Genomic DNA, 22,057 nt, shown 5'->3' with positions numbered 1-22,057 from the left:
TAAAAGTCCCATATTTTAGGGTAATCGGGAATTAAAGGAACGTGGAGGTAATAAGGTGATGTAAATCCCAGAGGAGTGTGTGAAAAATACCATTCAGCGCGCGAGCACATGACCGGTGAGGTCATGTGTTTACACAGTTAGCGAGGTTAACCGCTCTATGAATCGCACAGGGGGGAAAACAGACAGGGCAATGTGCGGGTCAGTTATAGGCCTGCTGGATTTATGCTTGTGGCTCTAGAGCTGCTGTATGTGTTGAAGTGTGTATGGCGAATGTGAAGGACAGCTTGGAGAGTCCGTGTTGGACGCCTGCCATCCTCGGAGCGAGAACTGGCAGGAGCGAGATCGGGCTCGTATGTGGTAATGATGGAAGTGAGGACTTACCTCATACACATAAAACAATCACTGTGTCCTTACATGGGTATTCACATGAGTCAGACTTCTACTGTAATTCTCTTTCAGTCTTTGGATGAGCTTCATAGCTGCTTTTTGTTTCAACAAAGTTCTATTTATTTGAACGATTATTTTAAGTCTTGGTGTAAAATCTGAGGAGAGTCCAGCACTGTCACATGGTATCACAACTTATTATGGCCTTCCAGGCTGCAACTAACAATTATTTTTTACCATCAAATCTGACAATTATTTTCTGGAATGAACTCCTCATATGTTCCAAGAATCAAAGAAATTCATTTTACAAGAGAAAAAAAAAAAACGGAGACAAACCACAAGTCCTCATTTGAGAAAGTGGAACCAGTAAATGTTGCATTTTTAGCTTTTGTAAATGACTCAAACCTGCATCCACTCCTCTTTTTGCCACTTTCATTAAGTAGAAACAAGCTGCAAACACAACATTGGGGACATTTTGCCGACATAGTTCAACATTAACATTACATTGGAGTTGTGTTTCTGGCAACGTGATCCAAGGGGCGATAACTGTCTGCGGCTTTATGACTGGGTTACATTACACATGATTATTTGATGCTTCACTAATGGAAAAATATTGATTACAGCAGCTTTAAATGATTAGTTGATAATCAAAAGTATGGGTGGCCAATTTTACTCTGGTCAGTTCATCATCTAATCAGCTTGCTTCATCACAAAATTGAAATTTGATTCATTCATAATGTTTCTCAAACCTTTCTCAATCTGGCACTTAAAACCAGACATGTGTCTTAAAGCAAGGCACATTGTTGCAAATGGTCCACGTCCAACTTTCCCACCTGAATAGGCCAGTCAGGCAGCAGCACAGTCTGAGGTCTGTGTCGGGGCTGCAGTTGGGAGCAGTGGTAATTGTTTAAGAGCGCATTTATAGAGTGTACTCTTTGTGCCTCCTAATCAGAAGCATACTCAGGCATTTACATATGAGCCTCCGAGGATTGCTCAGGAATGTATTACAAGCGAGGCGAGAGGACGTGAGAGTAAGAGAGCCGGCGCTAGTGGGCCATTCGGTTGTTGCCATTTCTTTCCACTTCACATGTCACTGCCCCTGTTGGGGTGAGAGAGGGGGTTTAAAAGATAAGCGTGCGTGTGAGTGAAAGTGATTAAGGCTGGAGATCAAAAGCGCAGAATAGCTGATGCGAAGCCATTTCTCCCTCAACAACAGTAACAAATGTAAGTGTGTTTAGGCACACTTTCAACATTTTCTTCCTGCGTCTTTGAGATATCAATACCAACAATTTCTCCAAAAAGTAGTAATCCAGCGCTCCCATCTATCTACCTATCGGCGGCCTTTTTAGATTAGATCTTTTTTCGTGGATTCATTTCAGTCTGCATTAGGTAATTTGTCAATTTTTCTCTCTGTACTCTAACTTAGGTCTGGCAAGGGGACAAGAAGAACAAAAATATGGCCTCAGAAAACCATTTTAATCAGACGCTGCTCCGCAGGGACAGAGGCTGGCATAGGAGAGCTCTTTACCTCATCAGAGCTCTGCCAGTGGTGATTGGGAGAAACACTCAGTCAGGTTTTTATTGAATAACCCCAGCGCTGTACTGGAGGGGCTTTACTGTAATAGAGCAGCTCTTCGGCCGCCGAGGTGACAGCCAAATGGTACTTATTAAACTAAGGGCTGATTCATACTATATGCCCTACTGCAGTTTAACCTTGTTGGAGGTTTATGGTTTGGCTTTAGTGCTGAAGTCCAGTCACATTTTTCATGACTGAGATACATATGCATATGATTATCCTCTGATCAGACAGCAGAGTTCACAGATTTCCTATGTAAAAAAAAAACACCACATGATTACAGTTATTTTGATACAGACCGTCATTCATTTCATTTTACTTTCAATTTGAGTTGTAATATCCACTTGAAATAGAATGTGTGCTCAGCAGTTGAAGATAACGCTTTAGCACCTCGACAGTACTAGAGCAGGTCTTGAGATGCCATGCTACTCAGGAATAATAGCTGTGGATCCCATCGTCTCTGCCTATTTACGCAGTACACAGCACTTCGCGCAAATTGAGCATGACATCTAATGGAGTGTGAGCGTGGATTAATTACCCCTGCATTTAGACTAATGGCTTCTTCTCTTCTGATTAATGATGACACATGCCACAACGGAGTAGTGCACACCTAAAACATATGAAGAGTTTAATGGTGAAATAAGATATCTTCCTCAGGAACAGTAAAGTATTTAATCTGACCTAATCTGCTCATGTGAAAACACTTCGTCTTTTTAATTATTGTTTAAGTATTGTGAGCTTTTGAGTGCCTTTAATAGCATAACATAGAGATAAGGTACCCATAACCTTCCTTCTTAAATACAGAGCAATGAACATAAAGTGACAAGGTTGTATAAACATAAAGTGAATTGCTTGTAAGAATCAGATGGGGGTGTGCAACGATTCTTTCTTGTATACTGTAGTAAATGAAACGAATATTTCAGTTGTGGACTACTGGTTGAATAAAAAGCAATTTGCAGATGTCTCTTCGGGCTCTGGGAAGTTGGGATTGTAATTTTTTACTTCTTGTTTTTTACATTTTGCAGACTAAACAATTAACTATCAAAAAAAATTGCATATTAATAGAAGAAGAATAGGTGGATAGAGACTAAGGCTGGTTATCCTTCAAGAATTTTCGATACCGGTATCAATACCTTGACTTCGACAAGGTTCCTGAACAAACTTTTTTCGATTTTAATTCCATTTAAAAGAAGAAAATAAAATTACATTAAACATGATTGTACAAGTCTTCAGCTTTCATGCAGTTTAAAGGGGATTGTTTTCTGTAGCCCCAATTTACAGTTTTCAAAAAAAATGCCTCACAAACAAGCTATTGGTAGAGGGGAAAACATTTTTTAGACGACTGTGCACAAAGAGGGCTTTAGTTCCCATTTACTGTAGCGCATACAACTCAGACAGGCATGTGGCCAAAGATTAGTTTGACAACAGTGACATTAGGTGTTCTAATGTAAGATTTACTCAAATTGAAACTGTGAATTGATGTACCTGTGCCAGCTAAGTAGAGTGTACGTATGGCAAATGTTGAATATAACTGCAATAATCTAATATTGGCCAATATATTGGTCTAGACCAAGTATTAGTCTTGCTCTACTGAATATCAATACTTTGGTATATTAGCGTATAATGTTTCTTGGCCTGACTTGGTTTTATTTATGGTGGAGGACTTTTGATGGTTTATTGAGTTAGATGTTGATGAACCCGGTACAGTATATATTAGGGATGAGGTGGGGTGCCCGTTTTGGCTGGCCTCATTAAGGCTGCCTTAATGAGAAACAAAACACCCAGATGCCCCCCCTGGAACAATGGGTTCTTGTTATCAAAGAGTGTGCGTCCCATGTATGATGAAGTCTGGCTTGCGTCCCGGCAGATTTTTCACGAGATTCTGTGTGTCTGAGTCAAGCCCTGAGCCCCGCAGTACCACTCACTCCTATGACAGCCACCTGGGAGACCACCTTGGAAAATGGGCCCCTATTAGTTCAGGTTAGACTTAATGACCAGTAATGGTACACCGGCCAAGCCAAACTGTGCAAAAGGGCTCCGGGCAGGCCGAAATGAAATACCAGTCACTCAAGTTCTGAACATAAACACAAGGTGGGTGGTGGGTGAATAGGTGTGTATGTAGGTGCATGTCTATGTGTATGAGGGGGTTCAGACATGCATCTATGTGTTTGACAGCTGAGTTGACCCAGGTATAGGAGACAATTTTCCAACCAGACGACATGGGTGAACCCCCATGGACAGACTAGGGGGTGGCTGTGGTTTTGGATTTATTCCCATTTAGCGCTGCTGCTTTGTGAACTGAATCTCATTTCCAGTTTTGCCATCAGCTAAAAAAAAACGCTTGCCGCAACCTCCACAGAGCAACCAGAGAAGCCTCCTAAGAGCACTGCTCAATTATTTACAATTTCATGGCTGTCTGAGATATGTGTTATTCTAATAAATTTAGAAATTAGGAGGCTTAAATACTGCACATATATTAACCTCTGAAGCTGAATTTTATTCTCAATTTAGTGGTAAATGCCACATCATGCTAATGGCATTCAATGATGATTGCGTCTTCCATGGTCTAAATAGTCTGTGGTCTAGAATTAGCACAGGCATTAAAAAGTAAGAGACTCCAGCATTTATAATAGTGTGATATGAGTCAATCAGCCACTGAATAAAATTACTTTAACTCCCGGGGAGAATGAACTGCAGAGCTTCCAGGCCTGCTGAGGCAGACAGTGAAACATAGTGTAATCTACAATGAAGGAGACAAATGCAGAGGAAGAGAGAGAGCTTTGTTATGTCTCATGAAGCTCTAGGGTTTCCTGGAATTTTTGGCAATGGCTCCCAAAGTCACATAACCACAGAACGAGAGAAGACATAGACAGACGTGGGGTAACTCTCCTGAAAGACGCAGTTCAAGTTTGACACTGCAGGTGTTTGCACCGGTGGTCACTTAGACATCGAGACTGACAGAAAAAAATGAACACAATGGCAGACTTGACAGAAGCTGGCAAACATTATCGACTGTATAAGGCCCAGAACATCAGCATTGTATTACCAAACCCAAATTCATTGTGGGAATATATGGTTCTGACCACGCTCCACTGGGGATTTCCAGTTTCCAGTTGTTGCATCTTGATTTTGGAGCACTATTGGAGCGGCCTTTACCCAATTGGCATTGGCCAACATATACCACATTTTGCGTGCTGAAATTATTCTGCTGCCACCATTGTTAGAATTACATCAATGCCATCGCACACAGCCAACCCCCAATGGTCGCTGATTGGTCCGCCCTTCAGAGTGACAGAGCGAACCATAATGTGAACAGGGTTTCCAGACTTCGATCCACTTCGATCACAGCGAAGAATGAAACTTTAAACAGTAGACGGGGAAAGCCAGGCTACAGGAACATGCTAAACGCAAGTACCTGAAAGCTGATGACAAGGCATTGTAAGTCCTGCGAATGCGTAAAGCTGATGAATATTACTCAATTATGCTGGTATTAATCTCGGTCCTTGAGAAGGTAATATTTTCTTGTTAAATCTATACAGATTGTTTCCTTTGACCACAATGGTCAACAAAAATGGCGGCTGTGGAGGAACGTCCTTGCTGTGCTCACAAATGCGACGTGTGACCTTTGAATCGCTCAAAGGTGAAGCACATAGAATTTCTGTCTGCATGAAGAGTTGATGAAGTGCAGCTGCGGTAGACCTTTGTGGAACTGGTCAGCACGATTGTTTTCAGCGGAAGTGAATGGAAACGAAAGGGGTCAGTTTTCTCTTGTGGTTGCATGATATATCCACACAAGCTGCAACGTTAATTTTCAAGTGAGAACTCAACAGAAGGCAAAGACGTGTAGCTCAAAGCGTCGAATGTTCACACACCTGCGTGAAGCATGGTCCAGGCTTAAGACCCTGGCTTGGACCTTTCACCCTGAGGGGGATTTAGATGGGGGCAGAAGGCATGTACCCTTCCAAGCTGGCCGGCTGCCACAGTAATAATAACAGCCAGCACAGCCATGCACGAAAATGAGATCTGGTAAAGTGAGTGAACTTCAGCCCTGCAGAGCCCGGAAAGGATCTGAGGTATGAGAAGAGTGGAATGTATTTTTTGGAAGGAGAGGTGAGCTCACTGTCACTTAGAGAATGTGCGTCCGCTGATTCAAAAGCAAGGGTTTAATATCTTAAAAATGTGTTGCTGCAAATCCCTGAAAGGCAACTTTTCCATAGGGGTGTGATATTTATTGGAGTTTTCTAGTTCCTGGCATCATATCTGTCAACTGGTGTAGGCGGACTGGGATTAGGACTGGTTTACTGTGCTGAACTTTGTGATGACCCCACCAGTCCTTTGCCTATTACAATCCCTCATCTGGTAACTATTCTTTGCACTCTCGATTTGTACCGGCTTGTGTTTTAGATGAGTATTACTGTAAAATTCATGAACTTCAGTGTTGAATTCGACCTAAAAGTTACTAATAAAACAATGCAAAACAAATTGTTGCTGACTTCAGAGGATGGCAGATTTATGCAAATGTCTGTTGTAGAAAATGGATAAATGAATTAGAAAAGTGGGTGAAACAACATGCAAATGTTTCACAGCGTTCAGCTCACAGTCGGTGGTGGCGATGTACCAGTTTACCAGCTGACGTAGGTTTCAAAATATTCAAAGAAAAATCTGCTTTGCAAGCGTTTCACGAAATGTTAAATACTTTAAACATGTTTGTCATTATATTGCAGCATTTTGCAACTAAAGAGCCAAACGTGGCAAAACGTGACATTGACATGGTGTCCTCTAGTGGACTGACAGGTGTGTTCGATGGTTTTGCGTGATATCGGGTTGGGTGACCATTTTCTTTTGTTGTGTTTGCAGCTTGCTCTTTAAACGGCCAGAAAAATAAGCAGGATGATCGAAGGACGCTCAACGCATTTGGTCCGAAACTTACAGTGTACCAGCAGACAGTTTGCAGAGTAATTTAAACATGTCGAATGCTGTCTCTTCTTGGTCACTGTCGCGGCCACTGGTGCCCAATGTCTTCTGAGTATTCTGCTTACAAATGTCTTCTCGTCCCCACACCTGTCTGAGGAGCACATTCCCAGCACATCCACCGTGAAGCAGCTCCGGCCTGCATCAATTCACTGAAGAGCGTGTGCGAATGAACACCCCGACACGGAGCCGCTGAACTAAAACCAAACGTCCCGCTCTGTCTCCGGTGTGCGGCTCTCTATTATCATACCTTTTTTCTGACTTGTGTGGATGCACTGTGTGTCTTGTCTTGAAGAAACGCTCCCATTTTTTTCCCAGCAAGACAGAAGCGAAAGCAGCGTCAGGGGGATCGCTCCACCTCTCCACATCCAGTGCGAGTAATAGACCCTCGGTCAGGTCATCTTGCTCACCCACCACCCCGCCCACCACCTACCCGCTCCTTAATCTCCTCCTATCTCTCTCTCCAGGAATGCAGCCCTTTATTTTGAAAAATACCTTGTCATGTAATACCCTTGAAAAGCCTCGCAGCACTCTTCAAAAAAATTGGCATTCCACCGCAGGATTTACTGACTCGTGTGTTAAAACAAGGCAGGAAAGATAAAGATTTATGACTTTTTGGAGTGATTTAAATAAATAGGTCCTCTGTTTAAGTGATTTTCTTAGTGTTTTCCTGATAGGGGATTCAGTGCGGTGCATGCGCAAAAAAGGCAAACTCGTGGGGGGTTTTCACTCAGCTGTCATGTTTTCAACAGGCCCTCAGTGCATGGGGGCATTGCATCATGCTTTTTAGCCTCACTCTACCCTCATGTATGTTTCCATGTAAGGTATGATGGAGAAGGCATCCTCTCGCAGCGTGGTTTGAGTCAGCCACATAAATCACTTGGTGGTTTATATTCTTCTTTTTTCTTTCATCCTTCCAATTTTCTCTCCTTCCCTCACCAAAGTGTAATTTCTCTCCGGACACCGAGAGAGCCACACGTCCGCCCGAGACCGAAACGTGGCTTTTATAGGAAGCATGTCACAAATGTTCAGCAGATCCATTTTGTTTCCATATTTTTTTTAATTTTTTTTTTTTGCCTCAGAGAAGCACATAAGGAACCTCTCAAGCTTTATGAGAAATACATTTTTATGTTCCACTTAATGCTTCCAGCATGTCGTGTTATTGCCCATGTACCAGAGGCAGTGGGCTGCTGTGGATCATGCTAATCACGTTTACGTTGTAGTCATTGAGCTTTGGTGCACATCCAGAGTGACTTACACTTATTAAAATGCTACAAGTTCAGAATCTTGCCTGAGGGACTTTTAGCCAGACACACTGGCTTTTTTTTTTTTTTTTTTTTTTTTTTTTGCAGTGGCTGAAACTGTGATCTTTCAGTAACTGATTCTGAGAGGACAACTAAACTTTTCCTTGCTCACTAGAGATCATTTCTGTTCTGTTTTTATCCTCTTCTGTTTGATTCCTCTTTATTGCCATCAGCTGGATAAACCGTTCTCTCTAGCTGCGGTGTCGGCAGTAGCAGTGCTTAGACTAAAACCCACCATATATCAGTGCTCTGATTCCACTAGCCTCCCTGGTCCGCTCACTAGTAGCAGATTAATGTCCTGTTGAGGAGACACAGACTCCTGCTCGGGCCTCATTTACTTTGACAGAAGGCAGGTGTCAAGACGAGCTGTCCTGAAGGAACGAGAAGGAGACTGCTTTCCTCCTGGAAATGGATACGAGAGCAGGATGAGAGATGGATTCATGAGAAGTCACATGTTCTTGTGTGTTTTGCTTAAAAGGACAGATAAACCTTTGGTCCAGAAGGTACGCTGGAGCATTAAGCAACCTGTTGAGACGTTGTTATTTTCGAGTGCATTGAGATCGCCGACTCCTTTGTCTTTGGTTTCATTCGGCATCTGTCTGTCATTATTTATTTACGATCCCATTTAATAGCTTTCAAAATGTCACAGTGCACCTCAAGGTCCTACGAGACTTGATGTTATCCTAGTGTATTTATCATAACTCTGTTTTGCTTTGACAGAAAAATGATGTGGAAAAATTTCATTTATTTATTCATTTGATTCCTGTCTTGTTTGATCCTATTACAGTGTAGTTCTGATGCTGCCCTGGCCTTTCAATGGATGTACGTTTTCATATCGCATTTGATTGTGAGTGACAAAAAGATGAAGGCTTCACTGTAAAGTCCTTGTGGGATTACACAACAGACTCTTAATATCGCATGTCAAGTGCAGGGGTGCATATTTATTGAGATTATTTGACATTCTTGATATTTGTGCCAGAATATCTGATGTGTTTTTTCAAGGAGACGCTTACATAAGAGGGCTGCACTGCTGAAAACTAAGACTGCCTGGATCCTGTGCAAACAGGGGAAGAAAGAGCCGGAATAGCTTATTTATCACGTTTTTCTCCCGTCTTCGTTACTTGGCAGCAAAGCAAAAGATATCCGTCGTAAAAAAAAAGTATTATGGTCTTCGAGAAAGACTTTTCACGAGCGTGAACTAAACTAATTCTTGCTAAACTTAATGCTAAGATCAATCTTAGTACAAAGACTGTAAGAAGGGAGAGGCACTACGTCTGACCACGACTTTTTGAATTTAGTTTTTTTTTAACTAACTTTTGAGTAGTCTCACTGCTTTCGGTCTTAAAAGTACTGACAAAGCCAAACTAGCTGAATCCCTGTTAACAATTATGCCAGCAAAGCTAAGCTACCTGCTAGAAGTGGCATATTTACCATCTTCTCACTTTGCAAGAAAGAGATGAAGCATATTTAAAAAGTAATCTTTTTCTAAGTTTACTACAAAGCTTCAGTTACGAGCTAAACAGTTTTGTAAAAACAGAGGCACAAGTCCCTTCTTTTTTCTTTTCTTTTTTTTTTTGCTTTGTTCTGTGGTTTTTATACATCGCTGGCAGCTCACACACTCCAAAAAAAACAAAAAAACCATCCCAGATCATTTCATACGCTTCTTGTGAAATGACATGCCTGCATTGACCTTTTTGCAGCAGCAGTGGCAGGAGAATGTCAGAACCCACTCCGTATAGCGAGGGGGACCAGATAAACAAACCGTTTCTAACTTAAGCAAAGGACTGTGGCTCTGGAAACGGCTGCTTTTTCACCCAGAGGAATGTTCCCTTCCAGGGGGCTCCGACTCAAAGCGCACCGCTGGTATAGAGCTCATATGTGAAAGTGAAGAAAGCTTTTGTGTGTGTTAAAAAATTAAATGTCAGCGCAGCGAAAAGATCGGTGCGCCTCTTCTTTCGTGAGTCGTGCAGGTGTGTACGCGTGCGTGTGCGTGAGCGTGTGCGCGTGTGCCCCGACAGTGTTCGCTGAGATGTCACGGCAGGTCCACCATCACCATCAGTCATGCTGTTTTGAGAGGGAGCCAACTCTGTGGCCACTGTGTAGTGAGTGTGAGAGCTCTATCTCGCTGTGCACACAGCATGCAAGAAAACCTTCCCCCCCTTCCCTTTTTTTTTTTTTTTTTTTTTTTTTTCTTTTTCCCAGTTTGGTTACGGGAAAAGGCAGGATTTTTTTTCTTTCCATATTTGGTCATATGGAGCACTGCCAGTGAGCAGTAGCCTTTTGATGCCGTACAAACATCCCTATTTTGTGTGGGATTTGTACTTTTTGGAATGCTTTTTTTCCCCATTTCTGCCTGATTGTGGGTGCAGCGTCTGAAAGTGCACTTTTAAAAGGGACTCAAGCCTTTTAAAAGTCAAAAGACAAGAGAGGAATTATATTGGCTTTTGCAGCTGTTTCACAAAGACACTGCCTTTTTACAGTATTATTTATTTTTGAAGCAGGAAGACTCCTGATGCAAATTTCCATCTGAAAGTAAGACAGTGTTTTTATAACTGGTCTTTTTCAGCTAGCTGCTATATTGATTCCTCTTTGGCATGTATTTAATTTCGTAAATTGGATTCGCAGTTGACAAATATGAATTTAACCATATCATTTCATTTCAGGTGTAAACCTTTAAGAGCTTCAAGTCCAGTGAGATTTCGAAGCTGGATTTAGTCAGATCTCCTCAAAAATGAAAATAACAACGATGTGTTTGCAGTTTAAATTCAACATCTGTGTGCTAAAACCTTTCAGATGGAAAGCTGTGAGATTCAGATGATGGATCTGGCATGCACGGGTATTATTTTTATTGCAATTTAAGTGTGACTTAGCTTCAGGCATGGGGTTTAAAGGACACATAAACACACCCTCAGTCTGAAGGGGAATGCAAGCTGGTGACGCACAGGTGTTTTCAGCTGTCTCTCTCTACAGAAAGGATCGGGCACAATACCTTAAGATCTAATGCAGCCTTTGGTGTGATGAAGAGTACAAAAGTCCCATGGATGTGTTGGAGAGGGGGGAAATATTAAAAGAACAGTGAGTCATAGTCTAAATATATAACAGATAAAAGTGTGTTTGGAGTTTAGCTAAGTTATCTTACTGACAGTGGAAAATAAAACACAGGATTCAAGAATGCTACATTGACAGTAATTTGTTTTTATCAGGGCAACACAAGAATTGAGAACGTATCATGCTACAATTTCTTTTCCAAAAGGGATTCATCAGTGTAAGAGATAATTGAAACGAATGGTAATCATTATCGGGAGTTTATCACAACATGCAGTTTGAGAAAGTAAGATCATCAGGTGAGTTGCACAGTACTTATAAGGATAATTCCAGCCTTGCAGGGGGATCTATTTGTCTTTTTTAGTTTGACCATCATTTATGTTAATTTCCGGGAACGTGGAGAGGATACATCACAATAAAAAAAAAGTCTGATAGGTCAGGAAAGTCAAGCAGTCACACGATCAGATCACCGGTAAACACACCGGCCATTTAACCAAAGGAGGTTAAATCAAAACTGCCCATGCAAACAAAACAAAAACAGGAAATTGTGAATGATGTTCACAGAAGAGATTGGGTAATAATTGTAACATTCACCTTAAGTCTAGCTTAAAGCTTTTTTTCAAACGTCTCTGACTGGCTGGGTTCTTTCCTGAGCTTTATCTATTTATCTGATTGTTGCGTTTTTACTCATGAATTTTTTTTTAGAAAATTCTAAGTTTTCACAGGCTTTTAATTATGTAAAACATGATTTATAAATTTCCGGCTCACTGATCCAGTGATACATCCAGTCATTGTTTAATTCTAGCTCTGCTAGCTGTAGCCTGTAGCACCCTCTAAAGTATAATGCATCCGAGGTATTCCATTGAGATTTTCTTGGCTGTGTGTGTGTGTGTGTGTGAACAGATAACCTCAGTCAGTCTGTCTCAGTGTGTATGATTCACAGGACACAGAGAGGTGTTATGGAATGTGAACCATTGTCTGGGAATGCAGGAGTCTCCTTTTTCTCCACCGAATGGAAACTTAACATCTTTGACCTTCAGGTCTTTTCCTTACACTGATGTGAAATTTCCCCTGGTTGGTTCGTCTTCTATCTGACAGCCAAAGTCAGCACGGCGGAGATTTTTGCACGATTTGAGGAGGGATTTGAGTCTTGATCATTAGATCTTAAGTTATTAATGACAGTACATCTGAGGTATTCTGGCATTTCTTGCCCTAATCTTCAAAAATGTCATCACGTTATCCAGTTGCAGTTCACTTTGCATTGACATCAGCTTCTCCAGGTTTGAATACCGTCAGCTCACGCTTGGTGAAATTTTTCCTCATTGAAGCTGAAGCCACTCTTAAAAATTTGTTTTGGAGGAGATAGAGTGTGAGAGGAAAGCAGATGGTATTGAGATTGAGCTGAGCCCTGATGCAGTTGGCCACCTCATATGTTGCCTAGAATATATAGTCGCAGCAGAAGACCGATTTTGACAGCAGAGGCTATTGTGTGGTTGACATTCACACTGTGCCATGTTAATGCAGACACATGCAAATTAAGAAAGAAGTGTGGCTGCTTGATGTGATTAAATCCTATAAAAAAAAATAAACCAAGTACTAAACTTAATTCGTAGCTAACCAACCCTGCCCCTCTTCATATAGTCTGCAGCTGCTGCATTGTGGTCCAAGTAGGAAGGAGACAGTAAGAAAAGAAAACTGGGTAAAGACGGTAGAGCTGACTGATGCTACAAGTTTGAGGCTGATACCACTGTTAATATTTGATAGTACAAAAAAACCTATATTTTTTTACTTTAACATAAACAGACATTATTGACATAATTTTTCAAACGTGGCTATTGTATAGATATGCACTGAGTAAGACAAAGTAAAAAAAGAAAAAGCTTACATAACATTAAAGGCACAGTGAGTGTTTTGGGTAATTTCCTGTTTGTTGTTGTATTTAGCAGCTAACCCTACTCTATAGGCAGCTGCCTTTTTTTTTTATATAAAGGGAGTAAACAGTCTTATCTTTGTCCACGATTGTTCTGTCTACGGTTTAGAACCCAAAAAGTTCTCATTCCAGATGGTTTGGTGTCATTAATGCGTAGAACTCTTCAGCATGGTTTGCAAATTTTTAAACAATAGCTCAGTTTATTGCAGCCGGTTGGATGGACAGTGCATAGTCAGAGGTTCCAATTTCGCTTGTAAACTATGAATTTAAAAAGATATATTTAAGTTTCTGCCAAGTTTTACTTTTAAAATAACAAATTGTAGCTTTGTTACATCGCAGTGTACATTATCTGTCAACAATATCACCTAACCAGCGTGTCGATCAGACTTTGAAAGGCAGGTAGAGAAAGAGACAATACATGGTATGAAGCTGAGAGAGGGACGAGGAGGGATGCAAAGCCAGAAAAAAATTTTTGGCCTCGCCGTGACAAAAAAAAAAAAAACTCCAGTTGAATTTCTGAATACGCATCCCGGGACTGTAAACGTGTTAATGTTGCCTCAGCCTGGACGTGCAAGCAGAGACACACAGCGCACAAACCCACAACCACAAGGCCAGCTTTCCAAACACAGCGCTGTTGGTGGCGATAGATTTCACACATGTACACACGTTTACTATACCATAAACACACACTGTATTTTCAGTGCAACGGTTGTAAAAGCTTTCAACCAAATTCAATTCTTATTTAAAGTGCACACAAAACGAAGCATTCAATAATTCATAGTTAGTACCTCGTCTGTACTCGACTGCAGATGTTTTCCACACACACAAACGCATTTGCAAATGTACATGTTGTTTGTTAAATGCTGTTTTATCATGATGCACACGTCCTCACGCACAGGCTGAACATATTTTAACAGCCCTGTCAGATTACTCTCGGGAGACTCCTTACCCCTGCAGAAAACGTTAGGTTTACCCAACTCAAACTGTCCCCAGAGCCTCAGCCCAAACAGCTGTTAGTGTGCACTACCTACAGGCCCACACTATCTCTTTCTCGCTCCTTAGTTCTCTCGTCCTCCTCATTTTACTATAGAAACTTTATCTGTGCGATAAAAGGACCATAAAATGATCGTTCTTACTTAGCCAAGATACTACTACTATATCTAGGGCTTACACTGAACCACCACTCCGCTGGCTCTATCTCTTTATATCCCATATGAATGAGTCTGCTTTACCTCCAATTTGGCCAATGTACAAATGAGTGTGTTCCTGTGTTGTCAAAGTAGATCTAATTCTCCTATTCTGTACGTGGACAGCAGGTCGTCCTATAGCTACATGCAAATGGGGGCGCATGTCGGGGTTAGTGGTTCAATTCTCAGTTAACTCCTACATACATTTTTAAAGGTGCATCATAGTATGGATTTACCTTAATAATATGCGTTAGTGCAATACAATACCTTTCAGTGGGAATATAAAGAAAAGGAAGAAAGAGTGCAAATTTACCTTGTGTGGACGAAGAAGCGTGAGGAAGCCCGCGCAGACTTTGAAAACCGAAAAACGTACCAAAGTGCCAACAAAAGCTACCGGGAGAAAGAAAGACAGCTCGCTGGAAAATACAGATAGAAACAGAGAAAATCAGCTTTTATGAGGAAGAAAACACGTTATACACTCTTATTGGGCCTCATGTACGGCCTGAGCATATTGACTTTTAGTGAGAAACGATGAATGCACAATAACTTTGGGGGGGGGGAAGTTGCTCAGGCTACTGTCAACCTAAGCTGACCTTTAGCAAGGCCAGAAAGAGGTTATGTCATTTCAGTTGTAAAGGGGAGGTGAATCACAAGTGTCAAATTAGTGTTGCAGGCAGCATTTGAGCAGAATCAATCCTGCTGTCACAATAAAAGCCTAAAATTTGTAAGAATGTGGAAACAAAGTATTGTCATCCTCTGCAACCTTTGTCTAGAAGCCCTAAAATTGAACCCTGTCTGACCAAATATTGATATGAGACGACGGCCGATGTCAAAATACATAAAATCCTGCAGCTTGTGAAAGTTTTCTTGTCACAGTTAAGAGGCCGCGTCCTCCACGCACGGCCCATTGTATTTTTACCTTTTCTGTATTTTCTTGACGATATTTGACGTGGTTTTGTATTATATAATTGGGCATCGTTGTGGAACAATCACAACTTATTTCACTTGAATCCGTCTCGCGTGTTTCATAAGCCCTCCTGAGGTAGTCTGCGACTCAAACGGCACGTGGCTGGTAAAAGAGTAAATGTGCCTCATGAGCTCCCAGCATACCAACCGCAGGTGGACTAAATATGTTCTTGCTTCGATGAAAAGACCAGAAAGGCCTGGCTCCGTGCCAGTGTTTCTTTTGCATTCCACTTTACTGGAATACCTGTCCTCACCTGGACACCTGCACGGTCCTGACTGCTCGAGATATAAAGCTCCCTCTCTCGTCTCCTCTCAAGTAAAAAAGCATGTTTTGTACCTGTCCTGCTTTTTTTTTTTTTTTTTACAAAGATATGGTAACGCGGGAGTTATTGGTTTGTACTTGCAATGCTAAACAGTCCTACACTTTAACCTTTTATTGAATAAATGTCAAAGAAGTTGCATTGCCATTGTGACAATTTTTTTCTCAATGGTTCAATCTTAAATTGAAAGCGTTTAGCAAATGGACAAGGAGTTAGCAGCATGAGGTAAACGTGTGCATGTGTGTATGCATGAGCTGTTTAGGGTGAGGTGATGTCTAAAAAAAAACAAAAAACATTTGTACCGAGGCCAGTGACAATTGCGTTAGGGCTATGTAAACCAGAATTTTGAATAATTTTGTTTATGACCAGGAGAACTAATGCCTATCGGTCTCAGCGGGACGTTTGTAATTGAATTGCTTTGTAATCTAGTCTATTTATTTATAGATTAAATACACTCGAATGCCCAAAATGCTTTTTTGCTATTTCCTTGACTCTTGTCTCCTTCATTACTAGCCAATAACTAGGTTAATGTAAAATAATAGCCTTTATCATAGAAATAAATCAGATAACATATTTGACTAGAGTAGGTTATGTCAGAATAAAGATCATGATTGTTTGTTTGTTTTTTTAAACCTGAAGCTGACTTGTGACTTTTTCAGCCTCCACCAGCAGGAACAAGTCACCATTGTTCCCTTATTTGCCAAACTCACAGCTGGCAAGGACATAACTTGCACTAAGCTACTTTTTACTTGTTTATCTTCACATTAATTCCCTTTATTCAACAAACAAAACATTCCCCTGCACGCACAAAGATTCGCAGGAGGAGTCCTGTTTAACTGGCATGTGAATGGGTAATTTGAAGGCTCTTTCAAGTCCCCTCTGCTAAAATCAGAGGTTAAATAGGAGCATTCCTCGCATAGCTCCATAACCATAACCTGGAGATTAATGTGTTTGTCTAAAGGTTGCAAGAGGATAGTTGAGGATAGTATCACAGTTACAAATCTGGCCAAAGAGCTGCAATCTTTTGCAAATTCTTTTCACAGAATGCTAAAGCGGTGTTAGGAACATCATCCAGAGCCAAAAATAGATGCTTTGCTGCTGGTCCATACTTTTTCTTCAGTCCTACACTCCCAGACATTTTACTTGATCTGCTTTGTGCCCCTATCGGCCAGATAGTGCCCCTATCTGGCCGATAGGGGCCCATTGTTTTGGGACTTTTAACTCAAGACTTCGTGAGACCATAGAGGCATTCTGAGGTGGTGTAATCCCAGTAGCTGTCAGGATAATATCAACTTGGATTTTAAGGCTTTTCAAGAGGCTGGCACTTAGACTCTGGCTTCTGTGCCAGGGTCTGGCAGTCTCGACAGGTAGTAATTTGACTGGTAAATGTGTCATTATAGCCATTGTAGACGGCTGGGGCAGACAGAGGGAGAGAAAGAGGGGGAGGAGAAAAAAAGCAAAAAGAGAGACGGAGTTAGAAGGGAGGGTGGTGTGGATGGATGGATGTAAATAAATGGTGGAGAAAAATGGACAGATGCAGTGAAGGAAGAAAACTTTTTACAGCGGACAGGCTCGGGCAGGCGGAACTTGTAAAAAGTCGGAAAATGTCACAAACTTGTGACTCCAGGTTGCGAAACTTTATGGAATGCCGTCTTTCTGTTCCTGCCTCTGTTAGCTTTTTGCAAAGCGTGGGTGGTCCCATCAGCGATGTACACATTACACTTCGATGTCTCACTGAGGGCCCTTTCTGGCTGCATTCGACATGGTTTTCCCCCATGTGAAGGCAAGACAATGTGTCTTCTGCATTCAATGAGCAGCCCTGTTCATACATCATAAATCAGTTTGAAAACGCTATTATCTCAGGTTTATTATTCATGTAAATCTCAACAATGTAATCCACTGTGTGATCTGTTTCCTTTTAATTTACCTGGCGATCATTTTCAAAGAGTAAATGACTTGTTTCCAAAAGGATCCATAACTCATTTTTGTACAAATCTGAGCACCAAATGAAAACGCAATCCTCTCAGCTGAATAAATCATGCGTTATTTGTAAAACAATAACTCCAAATTTATATGCTGCCGTGCTTGCATTACTAATAAGTTTGTCTCCCTTGGCGTCGCCAGCTCAAGGAAGTATGTCATTAGACTGGTGATGTTTGGAGGCCTTGTCGGTTTTAGTTATCGCTCATTTCGTCTTAATTACGGCTGTATGAATAGCCCCACATCCAAGTGCCATTTGCCTTCCTCCACCGTTTCACAAATGACACTTTAGCAGGCATCTAAACATAGACAGTGAATTCTTGCGGTATTTAGAATATCTCGTCCAGAGTCACAGAATCACTCTTCTTCCAGTGTAATAGTGGGCTGTGTTTACTGTACGGGGAGGGAGGAGACTGGGTGAGAGTAAACGGGATCCCTCGGAGTCGTGGGTTTTTCTTTAAAGAGTGTCTCTCCCCGTGGTGTGCGTTTTTTTTCTACGTGCACGTGTGCTCATTAGCATGCACGCGAATGCTGTAACATTGCACCGACATGCTCTTGAACACGTATACCTGCTTACAGATGTCTCGTAGATGGAAGAGAAACCCAGGCAGAAAGCGTGCTCCCGGCGCAGAGTTACTAAAGTATAGCCAAGCTCTGACATGTCGGTAAACAACACAGGAAAAAGTCAGCAGTTACAGATAGAGAGAAAATGAGAGACAGGACGAGGGAGGGAGGGAGGGAGGAAGGGAGGGAGGGATGGATGGATGAAGTGGGGCGAGACTAAGGGAAAGAAGGAAGGAGGTCACCGAGGGAGGGAGGGAGGAGTAGCAGGGAGGGGAAAGAAGCAGGCAGTTGCCTTTTCTGTCAGCTGAAGCCGGACTGTGGGAGACTGTTACTAGATGTTTTTTGTCTTTATTTGGAGAAGGCATTGTGAGAGGCTGGTATGGTGTGAAGGAAAAGACATTGTCCGAAGGCTAACACAAGGTATGAAGGCCACAGTTCTCCCTTTGTTTCTCCGAAATCCACTTTTTTTTTCTCTCTCTCTGAATCAGGTGTCTCCTTAAATATTATATTTTTTCAGCGCTTTCATGCAGCTGCTGTGTGTTTTTACCCCCTAAAATGCCCAGTTAGCATCACTTTTCTCTGCTCCAGTGTACAGTAGATGTTGGTGGTGGTTTGGCAGGAATCGTAGATGTATGATGGGAGGCTCAGCAGCTCCTGGGTGGTCTCAGGCCTCACAGAACAACCTAGTCACGTACCCCTCTCGGGGTGTTTTTAGTGAGAGTTGCTCTTAACTGATGGAGGTAACATCCTGTCTTGGCTTCTCCTACCAGTCTCTTTCTATCTCTTGTCTTGTCTTCTTTTTTTTTTTTTTTGCCTTGTTCCCCAGATTTCAAACAAAATTACTTGGGTGGCTTGGATCTACGCCACCTAACTGAGGCTTGTATATACAGAGACATGACCACACTCCTGGTTATTATTGCGAGCATATTGTATATATATTACGTATGTATACATACGTGTTATCAACAGGACTCGGGTCCTGGTTTGGTGAAACCTCTGGTCACCGTGGTAACAGCAAGTTTAATGGAAGTTAGATCTGACAGCAAATATTCTTTAAACGGCCGCTTCAACTATTATTTGCAAGAATTGAAAACAACGAAATGAGGATAAGAGCGTGCAGAAAATGATCCTCACCGCTAGCACTAATCACGGTGTGTTTCCTGTGACCTTTTCACAATAAAAGCCACTCCCTATTTTTCCAGATGAGTGCTTTTAATGTGAAACAGCAGTTGTAGGAATTTTTCCATTTGCATCAGCAGTAAATGGATACAAGCAGCTCTCATATTGTGTAAAAGAAATGAACAGTAAACAATGAGGTTTCTGTATGATTTGAATCCCCATTTATTGGAGGGCCAATATTGGCCAATCCCAAATAGATCGGTATATGTGTTTCCTGATATGCGCCGATGTATTTTTTGACAATATGCTTGGGATGGTTTGGACATTTTTTGGTGTTTTTTGTTTGTAGTTATTTATCATAAATCCACAGTGAAGTTCCCTGTTCTATGCACTGATGTCATTTTGAACAATAAAATTTATTGTAAAACTGTAAAGTATCCGGCTTCCATTTTATATTTTTAAGGAATCATTGTAAAAAATGTGTTTATGTGTATTATACAAAGAAAATCGGCCAATATATTGATATCGGAATTTTTTTACTCCCGAATATCAGTATCAGCATCGGCCTCAAAATACTAATAATTACAGAATGTAAATAAATTAACTGGCCATGAAATGCAGAACAAAAATATGACCAAAAACAGATTTTGATTTGATTATAACATTAAATACAGTATTTTGATCATATAATATCATATGTCATCATATTAAAACACTAATGTTTTGTTTGGCTGGCGAATCAGTCCCTTCAGGAAACTTAAATTAATGTATTTCCTACTTCCTGCCTCCTTTAACAATTGTATGTTTGATGATGTCACCCCACAGGGCACAATCATGGAGGAAATGGACTTTGAGCGGCGCCGGGAGCTGAGAAGGCAGAAGCGGGAGGAGATGCGCTTGGAGGCCGAACGGTAAGATCCGTTTGGTTGTCTGCAGATTCGCACTCCAGGATTTTCCAACTAATTCTCCTGTAGAGCAAGAAAGTGTTTAAAAAGTCAGTAACCTCCACAGTGGCTTAAAGAACACCTGTAGCCCAGAGGGGGAGACGCTGCTGTCATTAAAATTTTACTACTTAGGTTGTTGAAACAGAGGGTACAGCCTGTATTGTATAATGAGGCTGAGGTTGTCAATGCACAGTGCAGCTCCTCTGATGCTCATGCCAAGTTAAAGGAGGATGGAGCCAGAAGCTGGGCCTTTAAAAAAAAAAAAAAAAAAAATCACTCGGCAAATATTGGCTTCTCCAAACCAGGCTAGAGTCAAAAAAGGGTTGATAAGAAATCTGATAAGCAATGCAATGACCTTTAATGTCCAATCATGCCCTCCCTCCCTCTTTCCAATTTTCTCTCCCAGATACTGTGGCCATTTGAACCCTCTTTGACTCAATGGCAGAAAATGATTAAACCAAAGTTAATTTCACCAAATTGATTGAGTGATAACCAGCCAAGGGCAGTAATCAGAAATACTAAAAAGGTTTTTTTATTGTGAGGGCTTGATACATCGTGTGCCAAGGAGGTATTTTATAGAGCGTTTTTACAAAAGTCTTTTCATCTGTGCTGCAGCCCCTGCAATTAGGGATGAGGTTGATGTGCATGCAGATACCGGCCAAGGTCACTTGCCTCTGAGAAACATTTTATTAGAGCCAGTTACTCCATCACTCATGGAAAACAAGCTGACATAGGTCTGACCACAGCTAAATCCATAGATGTTTTTCTCTGATAATTATTTTTTTATGACACAAAGAATACCTGAGGAGCATTTACCTTAGTGATGAACAAGGCCATGTTGCTCAAGTTAAAATTGCTTTTCTTGTACAAAGGAAAATGTCCACAATAGTGGAGATACACTAGGTAATAAAATTGAGTGCTAAGTCATTCATCCAGACATCGGAAATAAAGTGCTGGCCAGGTTGCGCCTGCTACACGGATGCCCCTAAGTTAATTTACAACATGTTATTCCATGCAAAATTACAGGGATGTTTTTACTCAAAAACAGAGTTCACCATATGAATAGCTGAGCATGATACACTGAAATAGTGAAAAACGTATCACAAATCACAGATGGTAATAGTGTACATATGACTCGATAAGTAAATATGGAGTCATATATATACTAAATATATCCTTGTGTTGCTTAAAAAGAGTATTTTTTTTTTTTTACACTGTAAAATATATCCTTTAAAGCTGCAACGATTATATTTTAGCCACCGGAGGGCAGCACAACGAGCAGTTATTACAATGCTAACATTCAGTATTATCGTTTTATGTATCCGATATGGCTAACGTGTCAGCAAACAGCTGTTTATGTACACATTTAGCAGCCGCAGATTAAAGTTAGCAGTTAATTGATGTTATTTGTTTTTTTTGCAACCTGGCAAATGTCATACTTGTCGTATTGATTACTTTTTCAATCTACAGCCTTTAAAACCTGTCTGTGCTTCTCAGCGTCATTGTATGGGAAAGACCCTGTTTATTTAGATTTTGTTAAACAGTTATGCCTCATTGCCTCAGATGCACTCTTTATAACCGAAGTGAAGGTTAATTAATACCTGTTAGGTTTCACAACATAAAACCTCCCATAAACCCCCGACTGCTAGAATTATTTATGCATTTTTGGAGTGTTTATGTTACATGGAGGAGATGGAATTTGGCAGAAATTGTAGACTAAGAAAGAGGCGACAGAGAAGAGATGAGGGCTGACTGAAAGAGAAATGG

General features: G+C 41.1%; 1 protein-coding gene across 6 annotated transcripts in view; it reads left to right on the top strand.

Annotated features, from left to right (window-relative positions):
• cald1a (caldesmon 1a) overlaps nucleotides 1-22,057 on the top strand; it is a 52,509-nt gene that overhangs the window by 5,594 nt on the left and 24,858 nt on the right. For 3 of the 6 annotated variants that reach the window (XR_011311359.1, XM_069709192.1, XM_069709190.1), the window contains exons 1-2: nucleotides 18,511-18,647; nucleotides 20,172-20,257. Coding sequence is in view for 5 of the 6 variants with exons in the window: in XM_069709192.1 (XP_069565293.1) it covers nucleotides 20,181-20,257 (77 nt within the window). In the remaining variant the exon portion in view is untranslated. Of the gene's footprint in view, nucleotides 1-10,689; nucleotides 10,768-18,510; nucleotides 18,648-20,171; nucleotides 20,258-22,057 lie in introns of those variants that run through there. The other 3 variants (XM_069709191.1, XM_069709194.1, XM_069709195.1) reach the window with 3 other exon arrangements.

Source organism: Brachyistius frenatus, unplaced genomic scaffold (genome assembly GCF_029030835.1).
Source record: "Brachyistius frenatus isolate BFR_SWC_R1_liver_20210118 unplaced genomic scaffold, ASM2903083v1 Contig_81, whole genome shotgun sequence".
NCBI lineage: Eukaryota > Metazoa > Chordata > Actinopteri > Embiotocidae > Brachyistius > Brachyistius frenatus.
This window is presented reverse-complemented; position numbering and strand designations above follow the sequence as displayed.